The sequence below is a fragment of the Chaetomium strumarium genome, assembly GCF_033439665.1.
Source record: "Chaetomium strumarium strain CBS 333.67 chromosome Unknown B0T15scaffold_3, whole genome shotgun sequence".
NCBI lineage: Eukaryota > Fungi > Ascomycota > Sordariomycetes > Sordariales > Chaetomiaceae > Chaetomium > Chaetomium strumarium.
The window spans coordinates 3,257,726-3,281,098 of record NW_026944431.1 but is presented as its reverse complement, the minus strand read 5'-3'; the positions used below and the strand labels follow the sequence as shown (position 1 = coordinate 3,281,098).

At 54.2% G+C, this 23,373-nt stretch overlaps 8 protein-coding genes and 1 non-coding gene across 9 annotated transcripts; 5 read left to right on the top strand and 4 right to left on the bottom strand.

Annotated features, from left to right (window-relative positions):
* Positions 1-158: 158 nt before the first annotated feature.
* On the top strand, positions 159-2,539 carry B0T15DRAFT_529898 (mitochondrial matrix Mmp37-domain-containing protein). The gene is made up of 2 exons (XM_062869140.1): positions 159-484; positions 548-2,539. Exons 1-2 carry the CDS (start codon positions 449-451, stop codon positions 2,129-2,131), a joined length of 1,620 nt encoding a protein of 539 aa, XP_062723100.1. The 5' UTR covers positions 159-448; the 3' UTR covers positions 2,132-2,539.
* On the bottom strand, positions 2,507-5,766 carry B0T15DRAFT_173611 (uncharacterized protein). The gene is made up of 5 exons (XM_062862219.1): positions 5,259-5,766; positions 4,910-5,203; positions 4,749-4,858; positions 3,558-4,692; positions 2,507-3,446 (listed from the first exon to the last, which is right to left on the bottom strand). Exons 1-5 carry the CDS (start codon positions 5,412-5,414, stop codon positions 2,688-2,690), a joined length of 2,454 nt encoding a protein of 817 aa, XP_062723099.1. The 5' UTR covers positions 5,415-5,766; the 3' UTR covers positions 2,507-2,687.
* Positions 5,767-7,282: 1,516 nt separating this feature from the next.
* On the top strand, positions 7,283-8,939 carry B0T15DRAFT_173595 (transmembrane amino acid transporter protein-domain-containing protein). The gene is made up of 2 exons (XM_062862218.1): positions 7,283-8,808; positions 8,863-8,939. Exons 1-2 carry the CDS (start codon positions 7,438-7,440, stop codon positions 8,920-8,922), a joined length of 1,431 nt encoding a protein of 476 aa, XP_062723098.1. The 5' UTR covers positions 7,283-7,437; the 3' UTR covers positions 8,923-8,939.
* A 530-nt stretch (positions 8,940-9,469) lies between these two features.
* On the bottom strand, positions 9,470-9,563 carry B0T15DRAFT_t90. Its single transcript has one exon. It is a non-coding gene; the product is annotated as a tRNA-Ile (tRNA).
* A 262-nt stretch (positions 9,564-9,825) lies between these two features.
* Positions 9,826-12,119, bottom strand: B0T15DRAFT_395783 (uncharacterized protein; the record flags this gene model as incomplete). Its single annotated transcript, XM_062864798.1, has 3 exons — positions 9,826-10,096; positions 10,165-11,270; positions 11,328-12,119. 3 exons carry the CDS (start codon positions 12,117-12,119, stop codon positions 9,826-9,828), a joined length of 2,169 nt encoding a protein of 722 aa, XP_062723097.1.
* Positions 12,120-12,695: 576 nt separating this feature from the next.
* B0T15DRAFT_553961 (myosin regulatory light chain cdc4) lies at positions 12,696-13,664 on the bottom strand (the record flags this gene model as incomplete). Its single annotated transcript, XM_062870338.1, has 2 exons — positions 12,696-13,408; positions 13,484-13,664. The coding sequence occupies 2 exons, from the start codon at positions 13,662-13,664 to the stop codon at positions 13,080-13,082; spliced, it is 510 nt and encodes a 169-aa protein (XP_062723096.1). The 3' UTR covers positions 12,696-13,079.
* Positions 13,665-14,839: 1,175 nt separating this feature from the next.
* B0T15DRAFT_529885 (CoA binding domain-containing protein) lies at positions 14,840-16,101 on the top strand. Its single transcript, XM_062869139.1, has 3 exons — positions 14,840-15,162; positions 15,374-15,383; positions 15,520-16,101. The coding sequence occupies exons 1-3, from the start codon at positions 14,940-14,942 to the stop codon at positions 15,869-15,871; spliced, it is 585 nt and encodes a 194-aa protein (XP_062723095.1). The 5' UTR covers positions 14,840-14,939; the 3' UTR covers positions 15,872-16,101.
* A 205-nt stretch (positions 16,102-16,306) lies between these two features.
* Positions 16,307-20,261, top strand: B0T15DRAFT_529880 (uncharacterized protein). Its single transcript, XM_062869138.1, has 5 exons — positions 16,307-17,231; positions 17,299-18,504; positions 18,572-18,723; positions 18,781-19,735; positions 19,808-20,261. The coding sequence occupies exons 1-5, from the start codon at positions 16,673-16,675 to the stop codon at positions 20,107-20,109; spliced, it is 3,174 nt and encodes a 1,057-aa protein (XP_062723094.1). The 5' UTR covers positions 16,307-16,672; the 3' UTR covers positions 20,110-20,261.
* A 210-nt stretch (positions 20,262-20,471) lies between these two features.
* B0T15DRAFT_529875 (uncharacterized protein) lies at positions 20,472-21,471 on the top strand. The gene is made up of 3 exons (XM_062869136.1): positions 20,472-20,900; positions 20,983-21,199; positions 21,276-21,471. The coding sequence occupies exons 1-2, from the start codon at positions 20,741-20,743 to the stop codon at positions 21,126-21,128; spliced, it is 306 nt and encodes a 101-aa protein (XP_062723093.1). The 5' UTR covers positions 20,472-20,740; the 3' UTR covers positions 21,129-21,199; positions 21,276-21,471.
* Positions 21,472-23,373: the final 1,902 nt, after the last annotated feature.

The following is a 23,373-nucleotide window of genomic DNA, read 5'->3' as shown; positions in this document are numbered from 1 at the left end:
GATCCAAGTACGCCAAGAAGACTCACTTCCAAGAGTCTTACTAACGTAGAGCACAGAGCAGATGATACCGGGCGTTTGTGGGTTAATTACAGAGGTATAATGTAATTTTTCGCCCTTACGTATTCTGGCCTTTGACCGTCAAAGTTAAAGTCGGTGACGTAAGATCGTATCGGTACCTCGCAGATTTGCCTATCTGTTAGTACTGTTTTAAGCTCAGGTGCCAAGCCCGGCCAAGTTGTGGGGTCGATTCGCAAGACATCAATTACCTACCCACCTTATTTAGCGGCAGAGCCTCCGACAACGACTGAGCTCTCTCCAGATCTGTCTGTTCTCCCATGGCATTCGATTGCAGGTGACACCTTTCTGCAGCGCTGGCTGCCACAGTATCACTTCACTAGGAACCTCTAGTACTTGGGTGCACGTTTTCCTACGGCAGAGTACGATTGTCATGGTTCGACGTTGCATCCCCGCCTTCGCAGTGCGGGTAAGCTTCTTAGTTTGTGTTAAACCCCAGCCGGGAATCCCGTAGCTCACTGCTGTGCCTCAGGCTTGTGTCTGGCCGCGCTCTAGGCCTCTTCGCCCATCACCAGCATCCCTATTTTCGGCATCTACGATATGTTGGCCCGGCGCTCTTGCGCGAGGATACGGGACGACGCGAGACGGCGACAATGCTGGCGCCGATGAGAAGGAGGCCCGGGAAAGCGCACAACACGACGTGGCAGCAGACGTCGCTGCGGATACGTCAAGGAAAGACACCAAGTCGGCTCAGGCAGTGGCAACGGAAGCAGCGAGCTCGTCAACCTCCGGGTCCTCGGTTGTTAGTGACATTCAGGACTGGGAGTACAACCCAAACCTCAAGATCGAGTCATTCAAAGATCTGCCCCACGCCAACTTTGGCGTGAACCAGCACATCCCCTTCGATACTGAATTCAAAGAGGTTTTGAAGGCGATACCCTGGCAGTTTCGCGCCCCGATCCGCTATGCGTTCGCCTACGGTTCCGGCGTATTCCCGCAGTCTAAAGCCAGTGGGAGGGTCCCGACCATGGAGGAGATTCGCGCCGTCCACCCGAAGGCGCCGCCCGCTGTCCAGAGGGCTCAGGACGGCACCCCAAAGATGATCGACTTTATATTCGGCGTCTCGCACACCCAACATTGGCATTCACTCAACATGAAGCAGCACCGTGACCACTACTCAGGTCTTGCGAGCCTCGGATCCGGCGCGGTCTCGTATGTCCAGGACAGGTTGGGGGCCGGAGTCTACTTCAATCCTTACGTTGTAGTCAACGGAATACTGATCAAATACGGCGTCGTGCAGCTGGGCACGCTGGAGAAGGACCTGACACAGTGGGACATGCTCTACCTGGCTGGGAGGCTGCATAAGCCGGTCAAAATCCTGCGAGACGATCCGAAAATCCGGCTAGCCAACCAGATGAACCTTTTGTCGGCCCTGCGAACGGCCCTGCTACTACTACCGCCGAACTTCACGGAAGAGGAGCTTTACGGGACTATTGCGGGTATCAGCTACCTCGGTGACCCGCGTATGGCGTTGCCCACCGAGAACCCACGCAAAGTGAAGAATATTGTGGGCCATAACATGCCCAACTTTCGGCGGCTCTACCTTCCTCTTATTCAGACGCTGCCCAATGTGGACTTCAAGGATGCCGTCTTCAGTACGGAGGACTGGATCTGGGACGATACTAAAAACCTCCGGCTCGCGCAGGACATGGATCCGGTCAAGCGCGGCAACATGGTGCGACGCCTCCCCAAGGCTTTCCGCTCGCGGCTCTACCTCCAGTATCAGAGGAAGCTGGCCATTCCGCAGGATGAGTTCAGCAAGATGATGGAGGAGAGCGAGAAGGAAGACGCCATCGCGTTCAAGAGACGCGAGGGAGGCGGCTTCGAGCGGCGCATCGCCCAAGATGATCCCGCCGAACTGCGCCACTACATCCGCACCGTCATCAAGCGGACCATCAGCTGGCCGGCCACGACACAGTCCCTCAAGGGTCCGCTTACCAGCGGGTTCAGCAGGACGTGGCGGTACCTGAGGGAGAAGATGCATAAGTACCGGCAGGGTCGTGAGGCCGAAAAGTCCAAGGCTGCGGAGGAGACGAAAGACGGGAGTGAAAAGTAGTCTTGATCTTCTGCTGAACTTGTGTTGATGGTAACAGACATGGTTGACTAGCCAGTTTCAAACATGTCTTTTGTACTGTACATAAATAATATCCATGGCATGGTGATGGCACTGGGAATAGGGATTAGAGGGTGATAGGCGTTTGTTCTGTCTCTTTGAACATCCAGAGGTTTCGGAGGTCAGCCTGCAGTGGCGAGCCCGAATAGACCCCGCCACAGTTGTCCTTCGCAGACACTGCTGACTCACGGTTACGGTTGTGAAAGTAAAACGTGCATTCAGAGGGCGGGTCTGAGGAAGATGTGGATGAGTGGTAAGATGGAATGCCTAGAAGAGTCGTGTCCGTTACTCAAGCCTGGCAACCCTCGAGAAGACGCAGTGAGATGCAAGTGGCTCAGACAAGAACAAATCAATTAAGAGCACCCAAGCTCCAAGCCTAGCTGAGCCGAACAGTTGTACCCTGCTGATCTAAACAGAACCCAAAACAACCCCAAGTAAACGGTTATTCAACGACGCACCCGTCCATAACAGAAGCCAACAACCCAATACAAGCAACACTTCAGTCGATGATAAGCCCCTCCAACACACTCAAAGCTCTGCATCCCTCCCGCTCAAAAGTCGACACCATCGTCTCACACTCATGCTTGAGCTTCTGCTCCGCCAGCCCTGCATTGTGGTAGATCCATTCCTCGACCGTCATCCTCTTCTCCGGGCTCGTCAGCTCGCTGCCCTTGCGCAACAGTCGCGCGACGCTATTCTCCTTGTCCGCACCCTCGTAACTCTTAGTCGGAGAGAAGAGCATGTCGAGATCAGCGGGTTGCCAGGGGGTGGTGCTTTGCAGTCCAGCAACAATATTGCGCCTTGAGGGGGAGTTGCGCAGGGGAGTCTGCTGCGAGACAGTGGCGAGCGCGACGCGCTTGGATGTAATGCTGGCTGCCGGCCTCAAGGCTGGCGGGCGGTTCTCCGCATCGGAGGATTGTGGCGATTGTGAAGGCGAGATAACCGCTTGGCTGGCGCGCCTCAACGGAGTCCCGCGAGCCCGCGGTGTTGCCGGGGCAGGGAGCCGGCTGGCTGATGATGGCGGCCCGGGATGCGCCCTTTCCAGTTTGGTCGGCGTTGGTACCACTGGACCAGACTTTTGGGCCAGAGCTGGAGATCGAGTCGAATTGGGGGGATAGTAGGAAGTGGCAGGAACTGGTTTCCTCGGAATCTTTCCAGGAGTGCTCTTTGGCGCCGACACCAACGACGAACGAGTGCGAGCCATCTCCGGCTGCGCAACGCTCGGGGCTGGCAAAACAGGGTACAAGTCTGGTTTTCCCTGTTCAGTGTCAACTTGTGAGGATGTTGACTTCTTCGACGGCCGCCCCCTCCCGCGCTTCTCGATGCTAGGGCGACTGGCGGGCTTCGTCACAACGGTCCCGGTGCTCACATCAGGGTCCTCTACTGGCTCCTGCGCTTGCTCCTGCTTTGGCTCCTCCACCTCCTCGTCTGCTTGCTTAAACTCTTGAACTGGCTCGGACGTGCCCTCTACAGTCTGTTCTACCGACTCAGACTGGGCCACTGGCGCCTTGGCTTTCTTCGTCTGTTTGGATGCCTTTCGAGTTCCAGCCGCCTTACGGCCCTTCTTGGGTACAACCACTGTCTCTGGTGCTGCAGGCTGCTGCACCTGTACTTCGACCCGCAACGCCTCAAATTCGGCGTCGATTTCAGCATCATCCGGCACCATCGGGGTAGGATCAAACATGGCATGTGACTCGCTTTGGCCCTTTCCACGTTGAGTGCTTGGTTTGCGCGCAGTAGCGGCCTTCTTGGGCCTTCCACGAATTGGAGCAGGCGGCTTTTCAACGGAAGCCCGTTCACGTTCAACATCAGTCTCGTAGCGCTCGAGATCGGCTTCTAATTGACGATCAATCTCGTCGTCATCGGGCGCGTCGGCGCGTAGGGGTGCGGTGGATGCTTGAGAGCTGACGGAAGCCTGCGAAACTTTGCGCGATCTCTTTGCCGTAGATGCCCGCGCTTTCTTTCCGGCCACTGGCTGTTTCATGGGGATCGCATCGACCATCTCGACGTCCGGAATGGAGGAATTGTCCGCAGCGGCGCTTCCTCTCACGCGCGTAGCCCTTTTTTTCGGAGCAGGCTCCTCGGCGTTGGTGGTAGCGGCATCCTCCATGGCGTCACTCGCACGCTTACGTCCCCTGGCCGCGCCCCGTTTGCTTGGCTCCTCCACCTGCGGCTCATCCTCCAGGATCTCGACCGGCTCATCATTCTTTGCTTTGGCTTTCCTCCCCCTACCAGTCGTAGCCTTGCCGCCCCGCGCCGTCGTCCTTTTCTTTCCTTGTGTCATTGTGGATGCAGTGGTCATAACGCTGTCGTCGTGCTCGGCCGTTAAGTCAGCAGCAGAAAGTAGATCGGATGCTGTTGTAGCAACAGTTGCGACAGATTGGACTGAAAGGCGAGAGGCCTTTGAGGTTCTAGCTCCTTTGGCCTTTCCCTTCTTAGGGGCAGGATACTGGTTGATAAGAGCAAAGAACGGGCAGCTTGGTTCGCGTTTGTAGTGCTCGTCACTGGTAGTGCTTTGGTCAGTCGCGCTCCTTAGAGAAACAGCAATAAAGGCACTTACAATGGAATGTCCTCGGATTCCCAACCTTCGAGTGCGAGTTCGCAGTATGCGCAGGTTACCATGTCATCAGCGTCGAGCGTTGGAGTGTATTTCCAGCCTCCCTCAACCAGCTGCAGTCGCGACTTAGCCGTGGTCCCACGCATCGAGGGGAGCGCACCTACCTTCTTCGTTTTGCACTTGAAGCCTTTCTTCGACTCGTATGGCCACCTTCCTGCAAACGTGGCCTTCCGCGCCTCGACCATGGCGGGGTCTAACGGATGCACCTTCCCATAATTTCCGTAGCCAGCTTCGATTGCCGCCATGATGGCCCACCCGCATGTTGGCGAGTGCTTCAGATGCTCCTCCACCGGGTTGTCGCCCTCCTCCCATCCATCAAGAGATTTGCCACAGAGAAAGCACACCACGTTGTCGGGGCTCTTGGGATGTGGCTCAAAAAAGAATCCGGCTTTCGCGAGCTAACTCAAGCGCGTCAGTAATGGCTTTCTCCCAGTCGGAGGATTGGCATCTTACCGCGACCGGGGACAGCGCCTTGTGCGGCCAGTGCAGAGCCTTGGGCGCACGCGACGCCGCGCTTGTCGCCTTCCCGTGTGCAACGGGATGAGGGCGTTGGAATGAGTCCAGGCGATGCTCAAAAACGAAGAATATCTCGTCGGAATCCATCGCCATAACGCTTGTCGGGAGCGCGTGGGCTTGTGCAGGCTATGTTTTGGTTCGCGCAACTGAAACGGCAATGCGATGGCAATTGAGACGCGCTTATTGAGTAGACTTGGTGGGGTATTCCATCTAACGGAGCACTGCGCGGTTGATGCACGATTAGATGTCGCGAATGTAAAAGGCAGAGGCAGCTCTTGCTGTTCTTTCTGCTATCAATCACCGCTCTTGTTGGACTTGGGGGGGTGTCGCGGGGAGAAAGTAGCAGCAAATCGTGATGCGGAATGATGATTGGACATTTTGTGCCTCGTTTGTTTACTTCCCCCCTGTCAGTGTTTGAGGGTGGGACTAATAGCTGAATTCAAGTGTTGTGGCGCCGCGCGCCAGATCCAAGATCTTGCTGATCCATTATCTGTGCCACACCCTAAGCGGCATGCCTCGGTAAATTCCAGATTCAGGGTTAGGGCTATCAAACCTACTCCATCCTCACAGCACAGAAACACTGCATCCTGCGAACCATGGATGATTCGGGACAGTCAGGTTCATCGCGACTCGATAGTAACTATATATCTACCTAAGGATGCGAGGTATGAGTTCCTAGCACCTCCAGGAAGCTACTGAGGCCAATGTAGTCCCCACGGACCGAATAGAACTGAGCGGGTGAACGCGGAGTCTCAAAATTGATGAAGGAGGTGTGAGGACCTCATCTTCGCGGATGGTACTACTATTACCTTTTGATATTTGCCAACGATCATCTGCGGCCAACGAGCGGCAAGGACTGTTAACCCCATAGGGCCCATACCTCTTTATCTCCCCGTGGGCACAAACCCTTGCTCGGCCACCCCGGAGTCGAGTTTGCCTCACAATTGGTGAATGAACACGCGACAACAGAAGGCCTCTTCCCGAAGTCCACCTTCAAGTCCACCGCGGTGGGGTTCTGACGGTAGCATTCAGCGCCGCAGACGGAGAGTTCGTCGAGGTGACCCCATGTTGACACACCGATTTTGCGCCGGCATTTCGTACTTCCCAACACGGGACCGACGGTGGGAACCGTTGGTTGTTCTGGCTTAGTCAAACTCCAACTACCGGGGCTTGTTGAGCTTGATCAGCTAGCGCTGCATTCCCGTTCCTGGTTTGCAGATTCGGCACGAATCGCAATGCAAACGTACCATTGAGAGGCGGGATGACCGGGTTAACGTCGGCTTACCATAGTTTAACCAATGAGGAGAAGGGACAAAGTGACCAAAACTCCACAATTTTCGTCATGAACGCAACGTCCATCAGAGTTTCACTCCTGTACCCCCGTGCAGCAAGTTCTTTCGCCCCAAGCCCCGCCATCCTTGCCACGGTCCACCTGTCCCGAATGATTACACCGAACAGAGTCCGGAATTCAAGAAAGGGATGGACTTGAGGCTCGAACGCTGTCGGGTGGCACGTGGAACATTGGGAACCCAGTATGAACACGGCATGACGCAGTATGGGTGTGGCAGGATTGGGATTGGGCCGGTGGCAGACCTAGTAATACTTACGCTACCTACTTTGGGTATTGGCACTCAGGCATGTCAGGTTGGGAGTCCTGGGACGGACCACGGAACATTCCATTGCGTGGACGGCGGAAGCCGTTGGACCGATAGGACCGACGAACATGAAAACAAGACGAAGTGGGCATCCGCGGCAAGGATATGGCCGACAGCCTCAAGTCAACAATGCCTATCCAGGGCCGGGTAGCCTTGCAGATCTTTTAAAGGATCACGCCTCCCGCATCTGCAGGCTACCCTCACCAACCTACCATTCCTCTCTTCCCATCCTCGACATCAGGTGACCGTTCTGTGAAGAACACGGACCCTGTCTCGTCCCGGACACCAGCCCCCTTCATAAGGTCAGGCCCGGTGGGAGAATTTGCCTTCTCCGTATCAACTTTTCCTCCACTCTCCACCCAGTCTCCGTGCCTCGCCTATCCTGACTCAACAAACCACGTTACGTACCGGGTATAGACGAAAGTGACAAGACAAAAGACCTTCCCAAACATCAAACCATAATGGACGCCATCAGCCCCGCCATGGACCATAGTCCATTGGAAAAGAAGAACGACGCTTTCGGGACTCTGGAACCACCAGTGCTTGCCCCATCCTCTGACGATGAAGTCGGAGAAGTGCGTCCTACCAATGTGGACTACGAAAAGCAGAAAGCAGCTGAGGGCGAGGCTCATTTTCACCGGCTTGGCTGGAAACGCCTCACCATTGTGCTGATCGTGACCGCTGTTGCCCTCGGTGCTCTCAGTCTTCCGGGTGCCTTTGCGACCCTGGGCATGGTGGCCGGTGTCATCCTCACCGTTGGAATCGGTCTGGTCGCCATGTACGGCAGCTATGTCATCGGCCAGATGAAGCTGAAATACCCGCACATCTCGCACTATGGAGAGGCCGGCGGGATGATGTTTGGCAAGTTCGGATACGAGCTCGTCAGCATTATGTTTGTCCTGCAGCTCCTATTCACGACCGGCTCCCACGTCCTGACGGGCGCGATCATGTTCGGCAACTTGTCAAACAACGGCGCGTGCACAGTCGTCTTCACGGTGGTCTCTGCCATCGTGTTGTTCCTGGTCGCGATCCCACCCAGCTTTTCCGAGATGGCCATCCTCGGCTACATCGACTTCGCGTCAATCATCGCCGCAATCTTCATCACCATCGTCGCCACTGGTATCCGCGCCGGTGAATCGGTCGGCGGTCTCTCGTCTGTGGCGTGGAGTGTATGGCCGAAGGAAGATCTCTCCCTGGCCGAAGCCGTCATTGCCATTAGCAACATCGTGTTTGCTTACAGCTTTGCGCTATGCCAGTTCAGTTTCATGGACGAGATGCACACGCCCAGGGACTTCAGCAAGTCCATTGTGGCGCTAGGCGTATTTGAGATCATCCTCTACACCATCACCGGCGCCCTGATCTACGCCTTCGTCGGCCCAAGCGTTGCGTCGCCAGCCCTCCTATCTGCTGGCCCTCTCGTCTCCAAGATCGCCTTCGGAATCGCAATCCCGGTCATCTTCATCTCTGGCAGCATCAACACCACGGTTGTAGCGCGCTACATCCACGGACGGGTGTACAAGAACTCCATTACACGCTACATCAACACGCCCACGGGCTGGGCGACATGGATCGCCCTGGTCGCCGCCCTCACACTGGCCTCGTGGGTCATTGCCAGCGCCATCCCTTTCTTCTCGGATCTGCTGTCCATCACCTCGTCGCTCTTCGTCTCGGGCTTCACCTTCTACTTCCCGGCAATCATGTGGTTCATGTTTATCAAGGAAGGAAGCTGGTACGAGGGCCGGAATCTGATCCTCTCGGCTGCCAACGTCCTCTCGTTTGCTGTTGGTATGATCATGCTCGGCGTTGGGACATACGCAAGTGTTTGGGATATTGTAAGTCTTTTCTTCGGCCGCATCGACTACAGACAATTGCTAACACGCCACCAGAAACATCGGTACGAGGTCGGGTCAGTCTCAGACCCATTCAGCTGTGCGCCTCTCGCATGATGCAGCGACGACGGCCCCTTTCGCATCTTCAGGGCTAGGGAGTTCGGAGAGCACGGACATGTTCGTTTGAGGGGGGGACGCACCATAGAGTCATTCGGGTAATGACACGCTGGTCGCTGCATGGTCTTAATGATGGGATAGACGATAGACTATGATGGAACTTCTTATGTACTGGAGCATGGGGAGGAGTAGGTGGTTTTTGTCGTCGTGGTGTTTTGGAGTCTGTATCTGATGAGCTCCCGTCTGGGTCGCTTGGTTTTGTAGCATCAACACACAAATACATGTATTGTACATAAAAAATCTCGCAATCTCTCACTTGCTCGAGTTACAGCGTACCTGTGCAGATACTGCATCTCCCGTCCCTTCCTCATTAATCAAAGATGCAGACAGAGGAGGGTAGGTTAGGTACTCGTATACAAAGGCTCAAAAGTCACGATCGCACATCACATGGTTTTCGCGAAAAACTTGGGTTCTGGACGCTTCCGTCAAGAGACGAGTGAAAGCAGAATTCTCACAACATCGCCGACTCCGCAAACGCAAAAGAGAATGCCCAGTAACAGGATTGAACTGTTGACCTTCGCATACCACATACAGGAGGACCGGTATTAGTACGACGCTCTAACCAGCTGAGCTAACCGGGCTTTGGTGCTTCTACAGCAATTTTTTCATGTCCATAGCCCGCAAGTCCTAGACGCGTGATGGCAAGAACACCATTTGCATACCACCAGCCTTGACTACACACGAAAATGCGAATGATGAACACAAGCGCCTTGGATGATGCCAGTTCGTTACGTGTGAGACATGCAAGGTAGCGTCGATAGCGAAGGCGTTTAGCTACCTTAATAGTGTCTGAAGCTGCAGCACACAATTCGACCTTTACAAGTCAGATATGGTTGGGAACATCTAGTCCGCAAGCCCCAACTCCTTGTAGAATGCCTCCGAGCTGGGCTTTCGGCCCAGGAACTGTTCCAGCGTAAGCATTTCATCCTGCGACCCGCCCTTCTCCAGCACCATGTGCCTGTAGCGACGGCCCTGCACGGGGTCCATTGGGTTGCTCTTGAAGACCGTGTAGAACATGTCGGTCGAGTAGACCTGCGAGGAGAGGTAGCCATAGTATCCTGCGTCATAGCCGCCAATTAGGTGGCCGAAGGTAGCCTGACCGTTGCCCCATGTGCTGCAGGAAGTTACTGTCAGTAACACATATCAAACGCGAGATAGGGGGGAAAGGCCTGAAGGGCTCACCTGGGCTCGCCTAGCGCCTCAGGTCCCTTGATCTGGGAAATCTGCACGCGCAGGTCGTTGTAAAGCTTGCTGACGTCCATCTGCTCCAGCTCCTCGTGACTCTTGGGCGTGTGGACGGTCATGTCGAACAGACCAAAGTGCAACTGGCGCAAGTTGAAGAGAGCGTCGTTGACGTGCTTGGTAGCGATCAACTTCTCGATGAGATCGTCCGGGATGGGCTTGCCCGTCTCGTAGTGGCTGCTCAAGCTCTTGAGTTGGCTGGGCGTCCAGCACCAGTTCTCGAGCATCTGAGAGGGCGCCTCGACAAAGTCTCGCACGGTCGCCGTCCCGTGGTAGCGCGCATACCTTGTGCGACCTGCCAAGTCGTGGATTCCGTGGCCCAGCTCGTGGAAGAGCGTAACTACCTCGTCATGCTTGAGAAGCGACGGCTTCTTGTCCGTGGGCTTGCTGAAGTTGCAGACAAGGGCGGTAGCCGGGTACCGTCTGGTTCCATCGGGCTTTAGGTAACCCGGTTGTAAGCTGAAGTTGGCCGCATGGCCGTACTTGCCAGGACGGGGATGAAGATCCAGGTAGAGGTAGCCAACGAATCCATCCCCTTCGCTCGCATCGTCCCACACACTGAAGATGATAACATCCTCGTGCCATGCGATATCCTCGGCCTTTCCGGTCGGAGAGATGCGCTTGCGGTCCTCGGGGGTCAGTTCGACAAAGACCAAGCCGAACAACTCCTCGAAAATGCGCAACATGCCAGCGACAGTCGACTTGAGCGGAAAGTACTCGGCAATGGCGTTTTCGTCGATGCTGTATTCCTGCTCCACCATCATCCTATCGTAGTACCTATGGTCCCACAGATAGTAGTTGCCATCAAAAGGTAGATTGCGAGCTTCGTGGTCCTTCTTCTTCAGCTCCAGAAGGTGCTCAATCTCTTTGACGCCGCCCGGAGCCAACCGAGTCTTGAGATCGCCGAGAAAGTCCAGCACCGTCTTGGGCGTCTTTGCCATTTTGTCCTCGATACGGAACGAGGCGTGGTCGGCGTAGCCCAGAAGACGGGCAGCCTCGTCACGGAGGAGGATGGCCTCCTTGAACAGGGGCACGTTCTGGTTACACTTTAACACACGTTAGTTAGAGTGGCCACTACCTCATAACCAAGACGGCGAGCATACCTTATTTTCGTTCTCGATGAACACCCTCCGGCGAGTTTCGGGGTTGTTCGCGAACTTGAGAGTGGGGAACAGATCAGGGTACTTGAAAGTCAGCCGGAGCTTGCCTTCATTCTCGCCGGTCCCCTTCTCCAGCGTATCCAACACGTCCTGCGGGACGCCATCAAGCTCCTCCTCGGTAAACCAGAGGCCGTTGTTCTCCTCATTGAGGTTCTTCTGAAACTCGATCTGGATCTGACTGAGCCGCTTCTTGATCTCCTTGAACCGGTCTCTCTTCTCGCCCTCTGGCAATCCTAAGCCGTTCCTGATGTAGCTTTTCCTCTCCTTCTCCAGGAGCCGGGCGCTCTCGACATCCGCCAGTCCAGCGCTCTTGGCCAGAGCAGCGTCAATCAGCCGGTCCTTGTCTTTCTCGGCGCTGTCCGAGAGCCCGGATTGCTTGTACACAGCGTCGACCAGGCGGAACACGTCCTCACGCATGCTGCACTCGATGGAGAACTCATCCATGATCTTCTCGGCTTCGGTGCTGGCATCCCGCAGGGCGCTGTCCCCAGAGACATATTGGTAGAAGCCGAGGATGCGCGCACTGAGCGAGCTCACGTTCTCGTCCTCGGCCTGCGGTCGGATCACGGAGTCAAAGGTGGCAGCGCCAGGGTTCTCGGCAGGTTTGATGTTGGCAACGAGGGAATCCAGCAGCGAGCGAGTCTTGTCGCACAGAGCCTTGGAATCGGCCACGATGCTCTCCTTCGTGCCCGTGAAGAGCGGCGGGGGCTGCGGGGGGTTGGCATACTTCGCCATGTCGACGGTAGGAGCGTGTGCAAAGATGGAGCCTTGCGTTGAGTATGTGAGCGAACCCAGAGGCGGTCGGGCGGTCGAGACAGCAGTGAAACCACCTCCCGGAGGTCTCTGGTGGTGTTTGCTGTACTTGAGCTGGGTGAAGAGGGCAGAAAGGCGGGGGATTATGCGTGGGGCAGCCAGGATGACGGTGGATGCCGAGAAGAGGAGGAGTGACAGGAGCAGCAGGAAGACAACCTGCCGAATCAAGGGGGCGGGAAGCGCCAGCGTGACGACGAGGGATGGCAGTGAGGACCGCGGGGTCCAGATGCAGAGCTCAATTGCGGGGAAGGTGGAAAGGACAGAGAGCGGGACAGCCGCCAGACAATTGTGCAGCAGACCTGGGGGACAAAGCAAGACCAAGGGCGGCAAGATCGGGAGCCTGCAGATGGGACTCTGTGATACGCCCACTGAAGTATAGTAGGTGGCTCTAGGGATGTCTTAATTGAAGGTGGTGTCGTTTTCAGCCTCAATGGGCAGCCGTCGCAGGTGATGAAATGGCACGATAGACCGGAAGCTCGGAACGTACCTTGGTTTCTTGAATACTACGGAATAATACTGACAGTGGAGGTGATGCCAAGTCTTAGTAGGCCGAGGAATCCAGGAGCCCGTCGCATAACCCGGAAACGGCAAGTGGGAAAAGTCTCGTACAACTTATCAATGGCCATACTAGTGTAAAATGACTTCCCATTGCTGTCAACCTTAGATGTCTACCTTTGGTACCCTATTCCGAATCCTGGATAGCACAACAGCAATACCAATCCGGGGGCCCCAGTTCCAATACAGCCCAGAACACACAACGACTCCAACGCCAGTCGCCCATTACGCAACCTATGCAATGCCCTCCGTGATCATCATCTCGTAGACCGGCTCCCTCTCAGAAAGGTGCCGCGCCTCTCTCATAATGTCCCGTCTCCATATCGTCTAGTTGGAAAGGACCGTCCGAACAAGCTCTGTTTGAACAAAGGCGTCAGCAAACGATCTCGGCCAGTCCCATTGTGCTGGGAAATAAGACCTACCTATGTAATTCACCTGCCCAGAGCTGGTATCAACAGCCTTGAGCAGTTCGTCCACCTCCTCTTCCGACATCTTCTCGCCCAGGTTCGTCAGGATGTATTTAAGCTGGCCGACGCCGATGAAGCCTGTCATGTCCTTGTCGAACACCTGAAAGCCGCGACAGTATTCATCAGGCTCTCCGGGATCGCGGAAGCCACCTGGCCGGTTGAGGATGCGCTGGAACGTCTCAAAGTCGACTATTTAGGAGATGTCAGCTGCTGTTTCCGTCTCGAGGCACAATCAAGCACCCAGGTGGCGTAAAGAGTCCTCACATTCACCACCAACGCTCTTCTCTAGGTCCCGGATCTCGGTCAAAGTCGGATTCTGCCCGCAGGCGCGGAGGAGATCGCCGAGCTTATCGAGGACGACGCGACCGCAGCCGCGCGTATCGAACAGCGAGAACGCCTCCTTGTAGTTGGTCGAAGCCTGTGCGTCGTAATGGTTAGAAGCCATTGTATCTTCTCTGCGCTCTGTAGTAGGGAGACCCGGCAAGTTTCGTCGAAGCAATTGCTGTGATCGGGAATAAAACAGCAGGAGGAGAGCCAAGGCAAGGTTGTTTGAGACAGCGCGCGCGAAGCAACAGATGCCGTCAAAAGTGTGTATAGAACGTTCGCACTTGCTGCGGTTCCTCGCTTGTCCCCCACTTTGTTTAGCTGCCAGGCGCTGTACCACGCCTCTGCGCTAACAGCGGGCCAGTTCTGATGGTCGATTGGCTTTCCCCTTCGGACTGTTGACCCAAATGCGCGGCATGTTTTGGATGTGCTAAGATGTACTGCTCGTCGGGCTCACTCACCATTGTGTTCTTGAATCTGAGATATGCGTGGTTCGAGACAGAAACCCTATGTTGGAAGCGAGGGAGGAAACGCGGTGTGGGAGAATTGGGAACTCGGGGATGGGAGAGTTCTGGGGCTTTGATGGGAAGCGCCCAAGGAGATTCTTGGCTGTGGCCCCACATGTTCTGACTGTTTTCTTGAGCCCCGCTGTCGCACCGGGCAACCGCACATCCCCTCATGGCGCCGGGAGCCCTTCCCGTTTCCACGATGATGATAGCACAAACAGGCAATGAACCCCGACAGGCGAAAGAGGGACGCCGCGGAGCGCCGGCCCTGTCTGTAGCCTAAGAAACAAAACCTGGTTTAGGTAGTGATGTTTATTGCTGAATGACACATATGCCTTCATACGGTTAGTCCTTTTCAGGCTTCCTCCAACCTTTCTAGAATCATGCAGAGGCCATGAGCCGTTTGCCGGTCAGACAACTCTGCCTACGGGACACTTCGAAGGCATATACGGGACAAATGGAGACATACCAACAAACTCCGCCCTATAGATTCCTGTCCCCAAGCCTGCAATCACGGGACCAATACATCTCAATTGCATTAGGTATGACTAAAATCCGATGTAGTGGCACCCACATAGAGAATTTTGGGCATACGTTCTCTCACAAGTTTGGATACAACCGAGTCCGTTGTGGCAGCATAGGATTCCAAGGAGACGTATCGTTGATGACCTGGTAGTAAAAGTTGCTTGAAGGGAGTTTGATATCGGGGATGACGGCTTCGCTAGACTGCCCATTGCCAAACAGGTGGGGGCTATGTCGACTAGGACTCTAAGAGGCGGGGCCAGTGAGACACATACCATCATCCCCAAACTCCAACCCACCAAAGTGAGCACCTACAGGTCGTCACCGACGGTTCCTGCATGTAACGAAGTCGCGAGTTTACAGGATAGATGCATCGGCTGCGCCGCTTGATCACCCACGCTCACCCCGCATTTCCGTCTCCTTCTTCGGCAGCTTTGCCCCAGCGCAGAGTATTCCACCGTACAGTTCAACGGCATTCCAGATCTGCAGCCACAATGACTGCAAGCGATTCTACTCTACGGGATTTCTTCAAGTCACCCAAATATGCCGTTGTGGGAGCAAGTACCAACACGGAGAAGTTTGGGTACAAGGGTCAGTATGGGCTTTCTCTTGTGATAAGCTCTTGCCTTTTGGTGGCCTCCACGCAATAGCTTCACCCTCATCATCAACCCTGAAGTATACGCTCTTCATGTTCGCGTGCGTACCTTTAGACATATCCCGGGCGGTGCCGACGCCAGTTTTCAGTTTGCTTGGCCTAGTTCACTTGCGGAGGGATTGTGCTGACACGGGTATTTGATACTAGTCTTCCGGTGGTATGTTTCACCAAGAACTTGAATTTTCTTCCTCTCATGGTTTAGAGTCGCAGGGCTGGATAAGTCCTTCGCTCCTTTGAAAAATCCGTTCCTAAGGACCTCGATGATGGACAGAATCGCTGACGTTGCTGGCAAGGTACGTGACCCACAACCTGCCCGCGACGCCCGTCAACCCGGGCGCGAAGGCAATCGAGGTAGACGGAAGGGCGTACCCGACCGTTAGCTCACTTTCGGAGCTTGCGGGAGCAGAGGACACTTCTGTCTCCGTAATCACCCCCCCTCATGTGACACTCAAGACGCTCGAGGAGGCCAAGCAACTGGGCATCCAGTCTGTGTTCTTGCAACCTGGGACATTCAATGATGAGGTCTTGGCCTTTGCGCGCGAGAACTTCCGGACGGTGCTGGCAGGCGACGGCGGCTGGGGCTCGGAGGGTTGGTGCGTGCTGGTTGATGGCGAGCGAGGTCTCAAGTCGGCTGGAAAGCTCTGAGGGTTCTAGCACTTCAGTGCGCTTGACACAGTAAACCTTTACATTCGTCGCACAGTCTACCATCTGTGTGCGAGGAGACAGCTGCAGTGTACCGTGTATGGACAACGAATGGTTACCTAAGTTAGCTTAGTCAGCAGCTGCAATGACGTGAATGCCAGTCACGTGCTGCCGCGGAGGCGCCTCCTATCTAAGCAGCGAACGATCATACCTAAAATATACTACAGTAAGCGTATACTTGACCTACACCTTAAATGAGGCCCTTTATATCAAGGCTACTGTTAGCTTTTAGAGCACCTAACTTGTAAGTATCTAATATGAGTTAAGAAATGGTGTATTATGAAATAATCGCATGAATAATATTAGCCAGGAAGATTACAGCCTCTATGTAATGCACGGCACAGGCCAATTTGCCTTAATCTCTGATAAGCCTAGCCATTTAAACTTCCCAGTTTCCTACTAGCCTTAGCCGTTCCTTCTTACTTAAACTTTAATAGCATATCTGCCATTGACAAACGAGCAACTCAAACGAAGCTCAGAGACCGTAACACTGTTTGCTTTTCTTTGCTCATCTCCATCCCTTGGAGCTTTCCTATATTTTGCTATTCTAGCTTAGGCATCTTGCTATCTCGGAGCCTTTCAAGTCCCCCAAAGGCTTTTGCATGAAGGTATGTCGCACGCCTCGGGGGAACTCAAAGGCATTTTATGTATTAGTGTATACCTTTATTTGAATCATCAAAATGGCTATGCGTCTCGTTACCTTAGATTTCTAACGGCCTCTTAAAGTCAGCCAAGCTCGTTTCGATGGCAGACTCGGATGCGCAAGCCTCTTGGGCATGGGCATCTCAGCCAACTCCCTCGCAGCCATTGCCTGCCAATGAAGCAGAAGCGCCCAATAATAAGGCACAGAGCACCTCTCCCGCCTTGGCCCTTCACCTGCCCAGAAGTAACACGACCATAAATACTACCAGCCTATTGTCCACGACGCCAATCCCGCCCGCGGCAATCGTAGAGGCGGTCCAAACGGCCGAAAAGCTGGGTGCTACTACAGCTAGCGTAGCGCCTAGGCAGGATGAAACTACCACTCAGAAGCCCGTTTTCAAGATGAAGCGGACCGGTCTGGCAAGCCTACCACAGCTACTCACGGGACATGACGCTTCACTATCTCGCAGTCTCACGCCGACCACCCCGCAAGATTCTCCTCTGGAGCCCGAGCCAGCAAAGGTTGTCAGCGATATTCTGGCTCCGCAGGCGCAGGCTTCTCCAACGCCAGCTATGGATATCACTCCGTTGGATGGCACGCGCAAGACCAAATATGCAAATGATGAGGAGAGGAGAAAGGCCACTAGCCTTGCCTTGAAGCGTAGGTCCCGCTTACGACCAGTGCTTTCTTGGAAACGGCATGTATGCTAAAAGAGTGTGCACCCTAGAACGATGGGCTTCTGGTCGCATGGATCATGTCCACAAGAACCGGATCGATACGATGAGGCGCAAGCAAGAAGCAGGCGTTTCGATCGGTAGTCCAGGCATCAGCAAGCCGTCGGGACCCATGGGCGCTCCTAGACATTCTGAGAATGGCACAGCAGGCCTCCATGCTCTCGCCACTCTCGCGGGGCCGACCACGGCTCCGATACACCATGCTAGGAAACGAAGCATGGTTCTCGAGGAGCTTGCCCGCCTACTGGAAGACAAACCGGGATCGACCACCCCTGCTCCAACAAGCAATCATGAGCCCGGAGGAGCGGAGGGACGGCCACGGCGAAGCTCGGAATCGGATATTGAAATGGTTGAGACCAGTCCGTCGCTGGATCTACTCCAACCCGGCGACGCAGGTTACAGTGACAGTGATAGTGAGTTTGTAGAGGAGGACTTGTCCAGCCCCCCCTCGAGCGGAGGCGAGAGTGAAGCGGACGTCATCATCACCGGCACTTCTACGACTCAAAGCGGCCAAGGATCTGGCAATCAAGTCGAAGTACATGGCAACGCCGCAGAACTCTGGAACTATCTCCAGCCTTTCTTGACCCGTCATAAAGGGGCGCGAATACCGACGAATGGGTGGGTTCCGCAACTGATTACGCTTCCGAAAATTCGCGATCTGGACTGGAACACAAGCTGGATTGATACCCATCCGTACCTCGACAGCCTGCCGCGGGATATTTCGGCGATTATAATTCAAGCGACCGGAGACCCTGCGCCACAGCCGTGCACTCGCTGTGCCTCGGGTGCAGGACTCTTCCGTTCTTGCATCATGATATCTGCCAAAGCCAGTCGCGAGCCTCTAGGGCATGTATTCAGCTGCGCCAACTGCTTCTACCATTGGGGCCAGACGCGTTGCTCCCTGAAAGACTGGGGCAAGCGGCGTGCGGACCACATCTTGAGTGGCGGACCCGGAGAGCCGAATCGACGCTCTGGACGAACTGGGCCGCCACCTGGTGTGCTGCGTCAAGAGCTCGGCCTTGTCGACAACCATCAACGTCTACGAGCCCGGCACGACGCCCTTGAAGTCCCCGAAACCTCCGGACAGAGCGTTGAGAGCAGTAAGGTCGAGGAAACCGAGAAGATTGAAAAGCCAGAATCTGTTGTCGAGACTGGGATCAAAGAGGCGGAGCCGGGAAGGCTGTATACGATGTGGCCTGGTGAGAGAGTGCTCAATTCGATAGCTCAACCTCCGTCGAAGACACCGGTACTAATTTTCTATGCCAGATGAGAACGGACGACTTGGGCATGTCTATGGCGCATTGCTTCCTACCGGTTACCAGCTTGATGACACGATCCCTGGCAGGCCTTGGATCTGTCCTGTACGCACTTGTCGCAAGGTGTTTGCCTTAAGGATAATGCTAGGCTACCATTTTGAGGTGTGTGGACGAGTTTTCCATGCTCGATCCGTGCTTTTGCTTACGATCTACCACTAGCGTGCGCACTACGCCAATACCCTGAACGACAACGGTGACGGGACGTTCACTGTCAAGGGTGTTTACCACCAGAGACGGACGGGTATCGGTCGGGGTGGCAAGATCCTAATCAAAGCGCCTCCTGTTGTCGTCTCTAAAGACCCCGCGGACGGTAGCAGCCCTATGACAAAGCCGCAACTGCCCTCCTATCTCGCTCACACTCAGTCGACCCCGCTGTACGCTGAAGAGAAAGAAGTCGAAACCGACACGGAGACGACGCCGGAAGTTGGCGACCCTGCCGCCCTCTGGGCATATATTCAGCCGTACGTAACAGTTAGCAGGGATCCCACGCGGAGTAGTGTCATTAGACATCTCCTCGAGCTCCCTCGGCGGCGAGACGTGCAGTTTACCGGGAACAAGGTGTTCGCCGATGCGGAGACGAGAGACCTCGCAGCACTGATCATTCATATTACCGGAGATGAAGTCAGCCGGAAGTGCCGCAAGTGCAGGGGAAACTATGGTGTCTTTCGCGGCTGCGTCATTCTGCCGGAATCGGCACCCTCCGAGGTTAAAGAGCGCTATCCGTGCTGCGCAAACTGCGTATACCAAGGCCACAAACTGGAATGCAGTCTGTTGAACCGACAAGACCGGGTGTTATCCCAGAAGAAGACGGACGCCCTTCCAGTGAATGGAAGGATACCGCAAGTGGAAGAGGTAGAAGCTGATCGCCCGGAACCGGCGATGCTTGGACAGGCTACTACCGGCCACAACAAGGATATAAGTGCAAGGACTACAGGGGGACGGACCAGACCGGACAACCGGCTATCTCTCCCATCTATTCTGTCCTCGGGTCAAACAGCACCATCTTCTCTCATATCCCAGGGCAACTTCCAGGCGCCGGATGGTCTGCTCGAGATGGAAGACTGGGAGGTTGCCCCCGGCCGTATCCGAGAGACCTCCGCCGCCGGCCCCGAGAGTAAGTCCTGCTTCTTCATCTTCTTCATTTTTTTTTTCCGTAAATGGATTCAGACTCACCGTACGTCCACAGCAATTGCCTTCTCGAAACCGTACCTCTCGACCAGCTTAGCCGTCCCGGTCTGCGACGACGTCGCTTTCCGCATTGACACTATCTCCCCAGGCAGTGACCTGAGCTTCGCACCCGATCCGAATAAGACACTGCTCTGCTCGGTGGCCGTTGGCAAGGTGCGCGTCAAGGTTGGGACCGAAGCGGAGTTCGTCGTCGGCCCGCACGGCATGTTCAAAATCAAAGCGGGCACGGCATGCAACGTCAGTAATGGCCTGTACCTGGACGCAGTGCTGCACACAACCGTCTTGACCGGGTACACCTGATCTAGCGAAGCCAGCGGGCGATGTTTTGAGGGAGGTCGTTATGTATTACTAGTAGTTTGAAGAGGGAAATCTTAGAAAACCGTCACGTCGACAGCATTGGAATTAGGACAAAGTTAGTATTTAATAGACAGAGGATGATATATTAATTAATACTTTTTGTCGAGTCCATGTTCAGCTTTCTACCCTGAATGCCACTTCGATCCCTATGTGTAGGTGCTAGTAGTGAACGAAATGCAAGAACTGCGCGGTCTTGCTGCTACTGCGGTATATCCATACCCTTGGCAGTGGATTCACATATTTATTAATACCGTATACGGTATTTCCTTAATCACTTTTCGTCCAAGGCAGAAAGAAGTAGCATCATGTAATCGGAGCAAAGTTTCCGCCGCGTACCCATATGTAGGTATGTAGATATCAGGGCTTGGCGATCTGTCGTTGCGATGCCCACCCAATCCCCGATGACATCATTCATGATCATCATCAGCAAAGTGCATCATGTCGTCACACATTATGCCTTCCGACTGGTATATATGCAACAGTTATTGTCCCATGGTCAGTCTTATCTATTTTTGATCTAAGCAATCATATCTGAAATACCAAAAACGAATACGAAACTCGACGCTATTCAAAGATGAATCCCTCTTCCAGAACTCACCCCCAAGACTCCCACGTCGGCCCCAAGTCGACAGGAGGCAAGGCATCCGCAACCTCCACGCCCGCAAATGCCCACCTAGGACAAGACAAGCCCGGCATCTTTGACAAGGACGGTGCCGTGGGTCACCAGTTCCAACGTATGTGGTTTAAATCATAACAACTGAATGCCAACCAAGACAGCAAAGAACGAACCTCGCTGACCAGAACCGGGCACCGCAGCGGAGGGAGCCATTGGCTCAGTGGGCGAGAAGGTTGGAGGGCCGCTGAGCAGTCAGGGCATGATTGGCAAGCAATTCACAGACCAAGGAAGCGTCGGTGGAACGATCCAGTCAGCCCTTGGTGGGAAGAGCACGAAGTCGAACTGAGGATGTCGTCGACTCTGGATCACGGCTGAAGTGGGCGGTAGGATTTTGTTTTTGATTATCTGTAACAATACGTTCGTAATCCTAGATATCTGATCGCTCCCTTTTCCCTCGCTGACTAGATCATGCGCCCGATGTACGCATCTGCAGACAACTCGGATTTATTTTCTGACTGTTGATGATCACATTGTTACCAAAGCCCATGAAACAAGCGTTGATATCAGCTGGACTGATAATTGATACGTCCAGGACAGGAGCCAGCACTCAATACCGTAGTTTTTTCTCATCTTCCTCATTTTTAGCATTTCTTTTTCTCATCTTCCTCATTTTTAGCATTTCTTTTTCTTTTTCCTTCTTTTGCTTTACTTACTCTTCTCCTTTTCTTCTTTCCCCTTTAACTGTTTATCCACACTTTTCAAATTTCCGCTCAATTCGCTCGACTGAGCAGCAGTATCTAGAATGTTGTCGTCTTCCACTGAGACAACGTCTAGCGGAATCCGGCGCCTCATTTAGAGTCATTCTCAGTCCCGTCAAAGCCGGCGGATATGGACATGGAAAAGTGCACGCTATAGCACGGTATTGGAAGCGCAACTAGAAACAGGGCAGGATATTGTATAGTACTGTACACACACACAGACATAGAGCTGTTATAAAGCGCAGTGATGGGCCTGTGGAAGACGGACTCATCACCCAATCCCCGGTAGTTAGTCTAGAGAAAGAAGCAGGCCAGCTTGATCAACAGATCAGCTCATCGGGTTGAACCAATCGAGTGACATTGAAGTCCTAAGGGCCGAAAGATTCGTCAAAGAGAGTCTGGAGTATACCTAAAGCTATAACTCAATGGTACAGGTAGATTCGTGCCTACCTTACCGTGTATACTAGAGTTTCTTGCTCCTTACCTAAGGTAGGTACCTATCCGCCTTTCTGTCCCAACGACCCTACTGCGTGCATATGACCCAGTACACCACCAGTTTGACCCTAACACGAAAACCAAGTGACCCCCTAAGTCGCTCGCAAGCCTGGAAGGGATTTCCGAGTGTAGGAGGGTATAGTTCAGGTCGTAGTCAGATATCGCTTACTAGTTAAAACTTACTCTTAGAGTGCGCAGCCGGAATTTCTATTCGGTAGATGGAAGTTACTGGTACTTCAATCTACTTAAAGACTATGACTTAAATGGGTCCAACTATGGGATATCCGGGCCATTGAATGTTCCACGGGTCGTCGGCATCACCTTCCATGATTGGAAGTGGTTTGCTCTCATGCAGGTATTGTGGCAGGGGCATTTAATGCCTGACTTGAAGAGCAGGGTCTGCTCCAAAATCCCAATTTAAACACCAAAACGGCCACTTGCTCTATAGGGAGGAAGCATAGAGAAACTCAAACGTTCAGGTTATTGCGAGATGTTTCATTCCATACGCCGAATCAGTTCTTTTCGCAGTCTAGAAGTCGTGTTGTTACGGTGTTGAAACCAGACTCCCTGTCGCAAGTTCGGCGTTAACCTTCGTTTATTAGGGGCTCGATAACGTTACTCCGTATGCGGTCCACTTTTTGCAATCGTCCCCTTGCATTCAAGGTCGAGCGCGCTCCTTTGTTGCATTCATGCAAGCGCCAGTATGTCCAGGGACTATGCAACCAATCAGGTCACGCGCTGCAGCTGCAAAGATCCGCTTTTTCAGCTGGCAACCCGCATTCCAGCCTTTTCATGCTTCAAGCCCTCGAGATGTCCCCCGTCGACTCGAACACCAGGCTTCAGTACAACGATCACCAAGTTCGATTACCCCCAACTCCTCATTAAATACCAAGCCTCGCAATCCCCAACCCGGGGTATTCAATTGCTAAGAGCAATATCCTCGCCTCGCGCAACGCGCTGGTGAGGCACGCTCCGTCGCGTCGCCATGTCGGCCGAAATAGTGCCCGAGGCCGTCTCCACGCCGCCGCCCAAGGAGCGGCACTCATTGACGCTAGACCAGCGGCGAGCCTTGCGACGCTGGGCGAGCTCGCAGCCGGTGCGGCCCAGCCACAAGGCCTGCATCGACTGGTTCCAGAGCCAGTATAACCAGACCATTTCGCAATCTACCGTCTCCCACTCCCTCTCCCCCAAGTACGCCCGCCTCGATGGCGACACCCAGCTGTCGGGATCGCGCCTTCGCTTTGGTAACTGGCCCGATGTCGAGAAACTCGTCCTAATATGGTACCAAGGAATGGTGAATAGCGGCCGACATCCTTCCAACGAGGAACTGGCCGAGAA

Coding starts and splice junctions, on each gene's coding strand:
- B0T15DRAFT_529898 (XM_062869140.1), top strand. CDS start 449: ATGGTTCGACGTTGCATCCCCGCCTTCGCAGTGCGG. Junction 485..547: donor TCCCCGCCTTCGCAGTGCGG/GTAAGCTTCTTA, acceptor GCTGTGCCTCAG/GCTTGTGTCTGGCCGCGCTC.
- B0T15DRAFT_173611 (XM_062862219.1), bottom strand. CDS start 5,414: ATGGCGATGGATTCCGACGAGATATTCTTCGTTTTTGAGCATCGCCTG. Junction 4,859..4,909: donor TCAAGTGCAAAACGAAGAAG/GTAGGTGCGCTC, acceptor TCGCGACTGCAG/CTGGTTGAGGGAGGCTGGAA. Junction 3,447..3,557: donor AGCCAGTAGAGGACCCTGAT/GTGAGCACCGGG, acceptor GACACTGAACAG/GGAAAACCAGACTTGTACCC.
- B0T15DRAFT_173595 (XM_062862218.1), top strand. CDS start 7,438: ATGGACGCCATCAGCCCCGCCATGGACCATAGTCCATTGGAAAAGAAG. Junction 8,809..8,862: donor ACGCAAGTGTTTGGGATATT/GTAAGTCTTTTC, acceptor ACACGCCACCAG/AAACATCGGTACGAGGTCGG.
- B0T15DRAFT_529885 (XM_062869139.1), top strand. CDS start 14,940: ATGCATCGGCTGCGCCGCTTGATCACCCACGCTCACCCCGCATTTCCG.
- B0T15DRAFT_529880 (XM_062869138.1), top strand. CDS start 16,673: ATGGCAGACTCGGATGCGCAAGCCTCTTGGGCATGGGCATCTCAGCCA. Junction 17,232..17,298: donor CACTAGCCTTGCCTTGAAGC/GTAGGTCCCGCT, acceptor TGTGCACCCTAG/AACGATGGGCTTCTGGTCGC. Junction 19,736..19,807: donor CTCCGCCGCCGGCCCCGAGA/GTAAGTCCTGCT, acceptor GTACGTCCACAG/CAATTGCCTTCTCGAAACCG.
- B0T15DRAFT_529875 (XM_062869136.1), top strand. CDS start 20,741: ATGAATCCCTCTTCCAGAACTCACCCCCAAGACTCCCACGTCGGCCCC. Junction 20,901..20,982: donor CGTGGGTCACCAGTTCCAAC/GTATGTGGTTTA, acceptor CGGGCACCGCAG/CGGAGGGAGCCATTGGCTCA.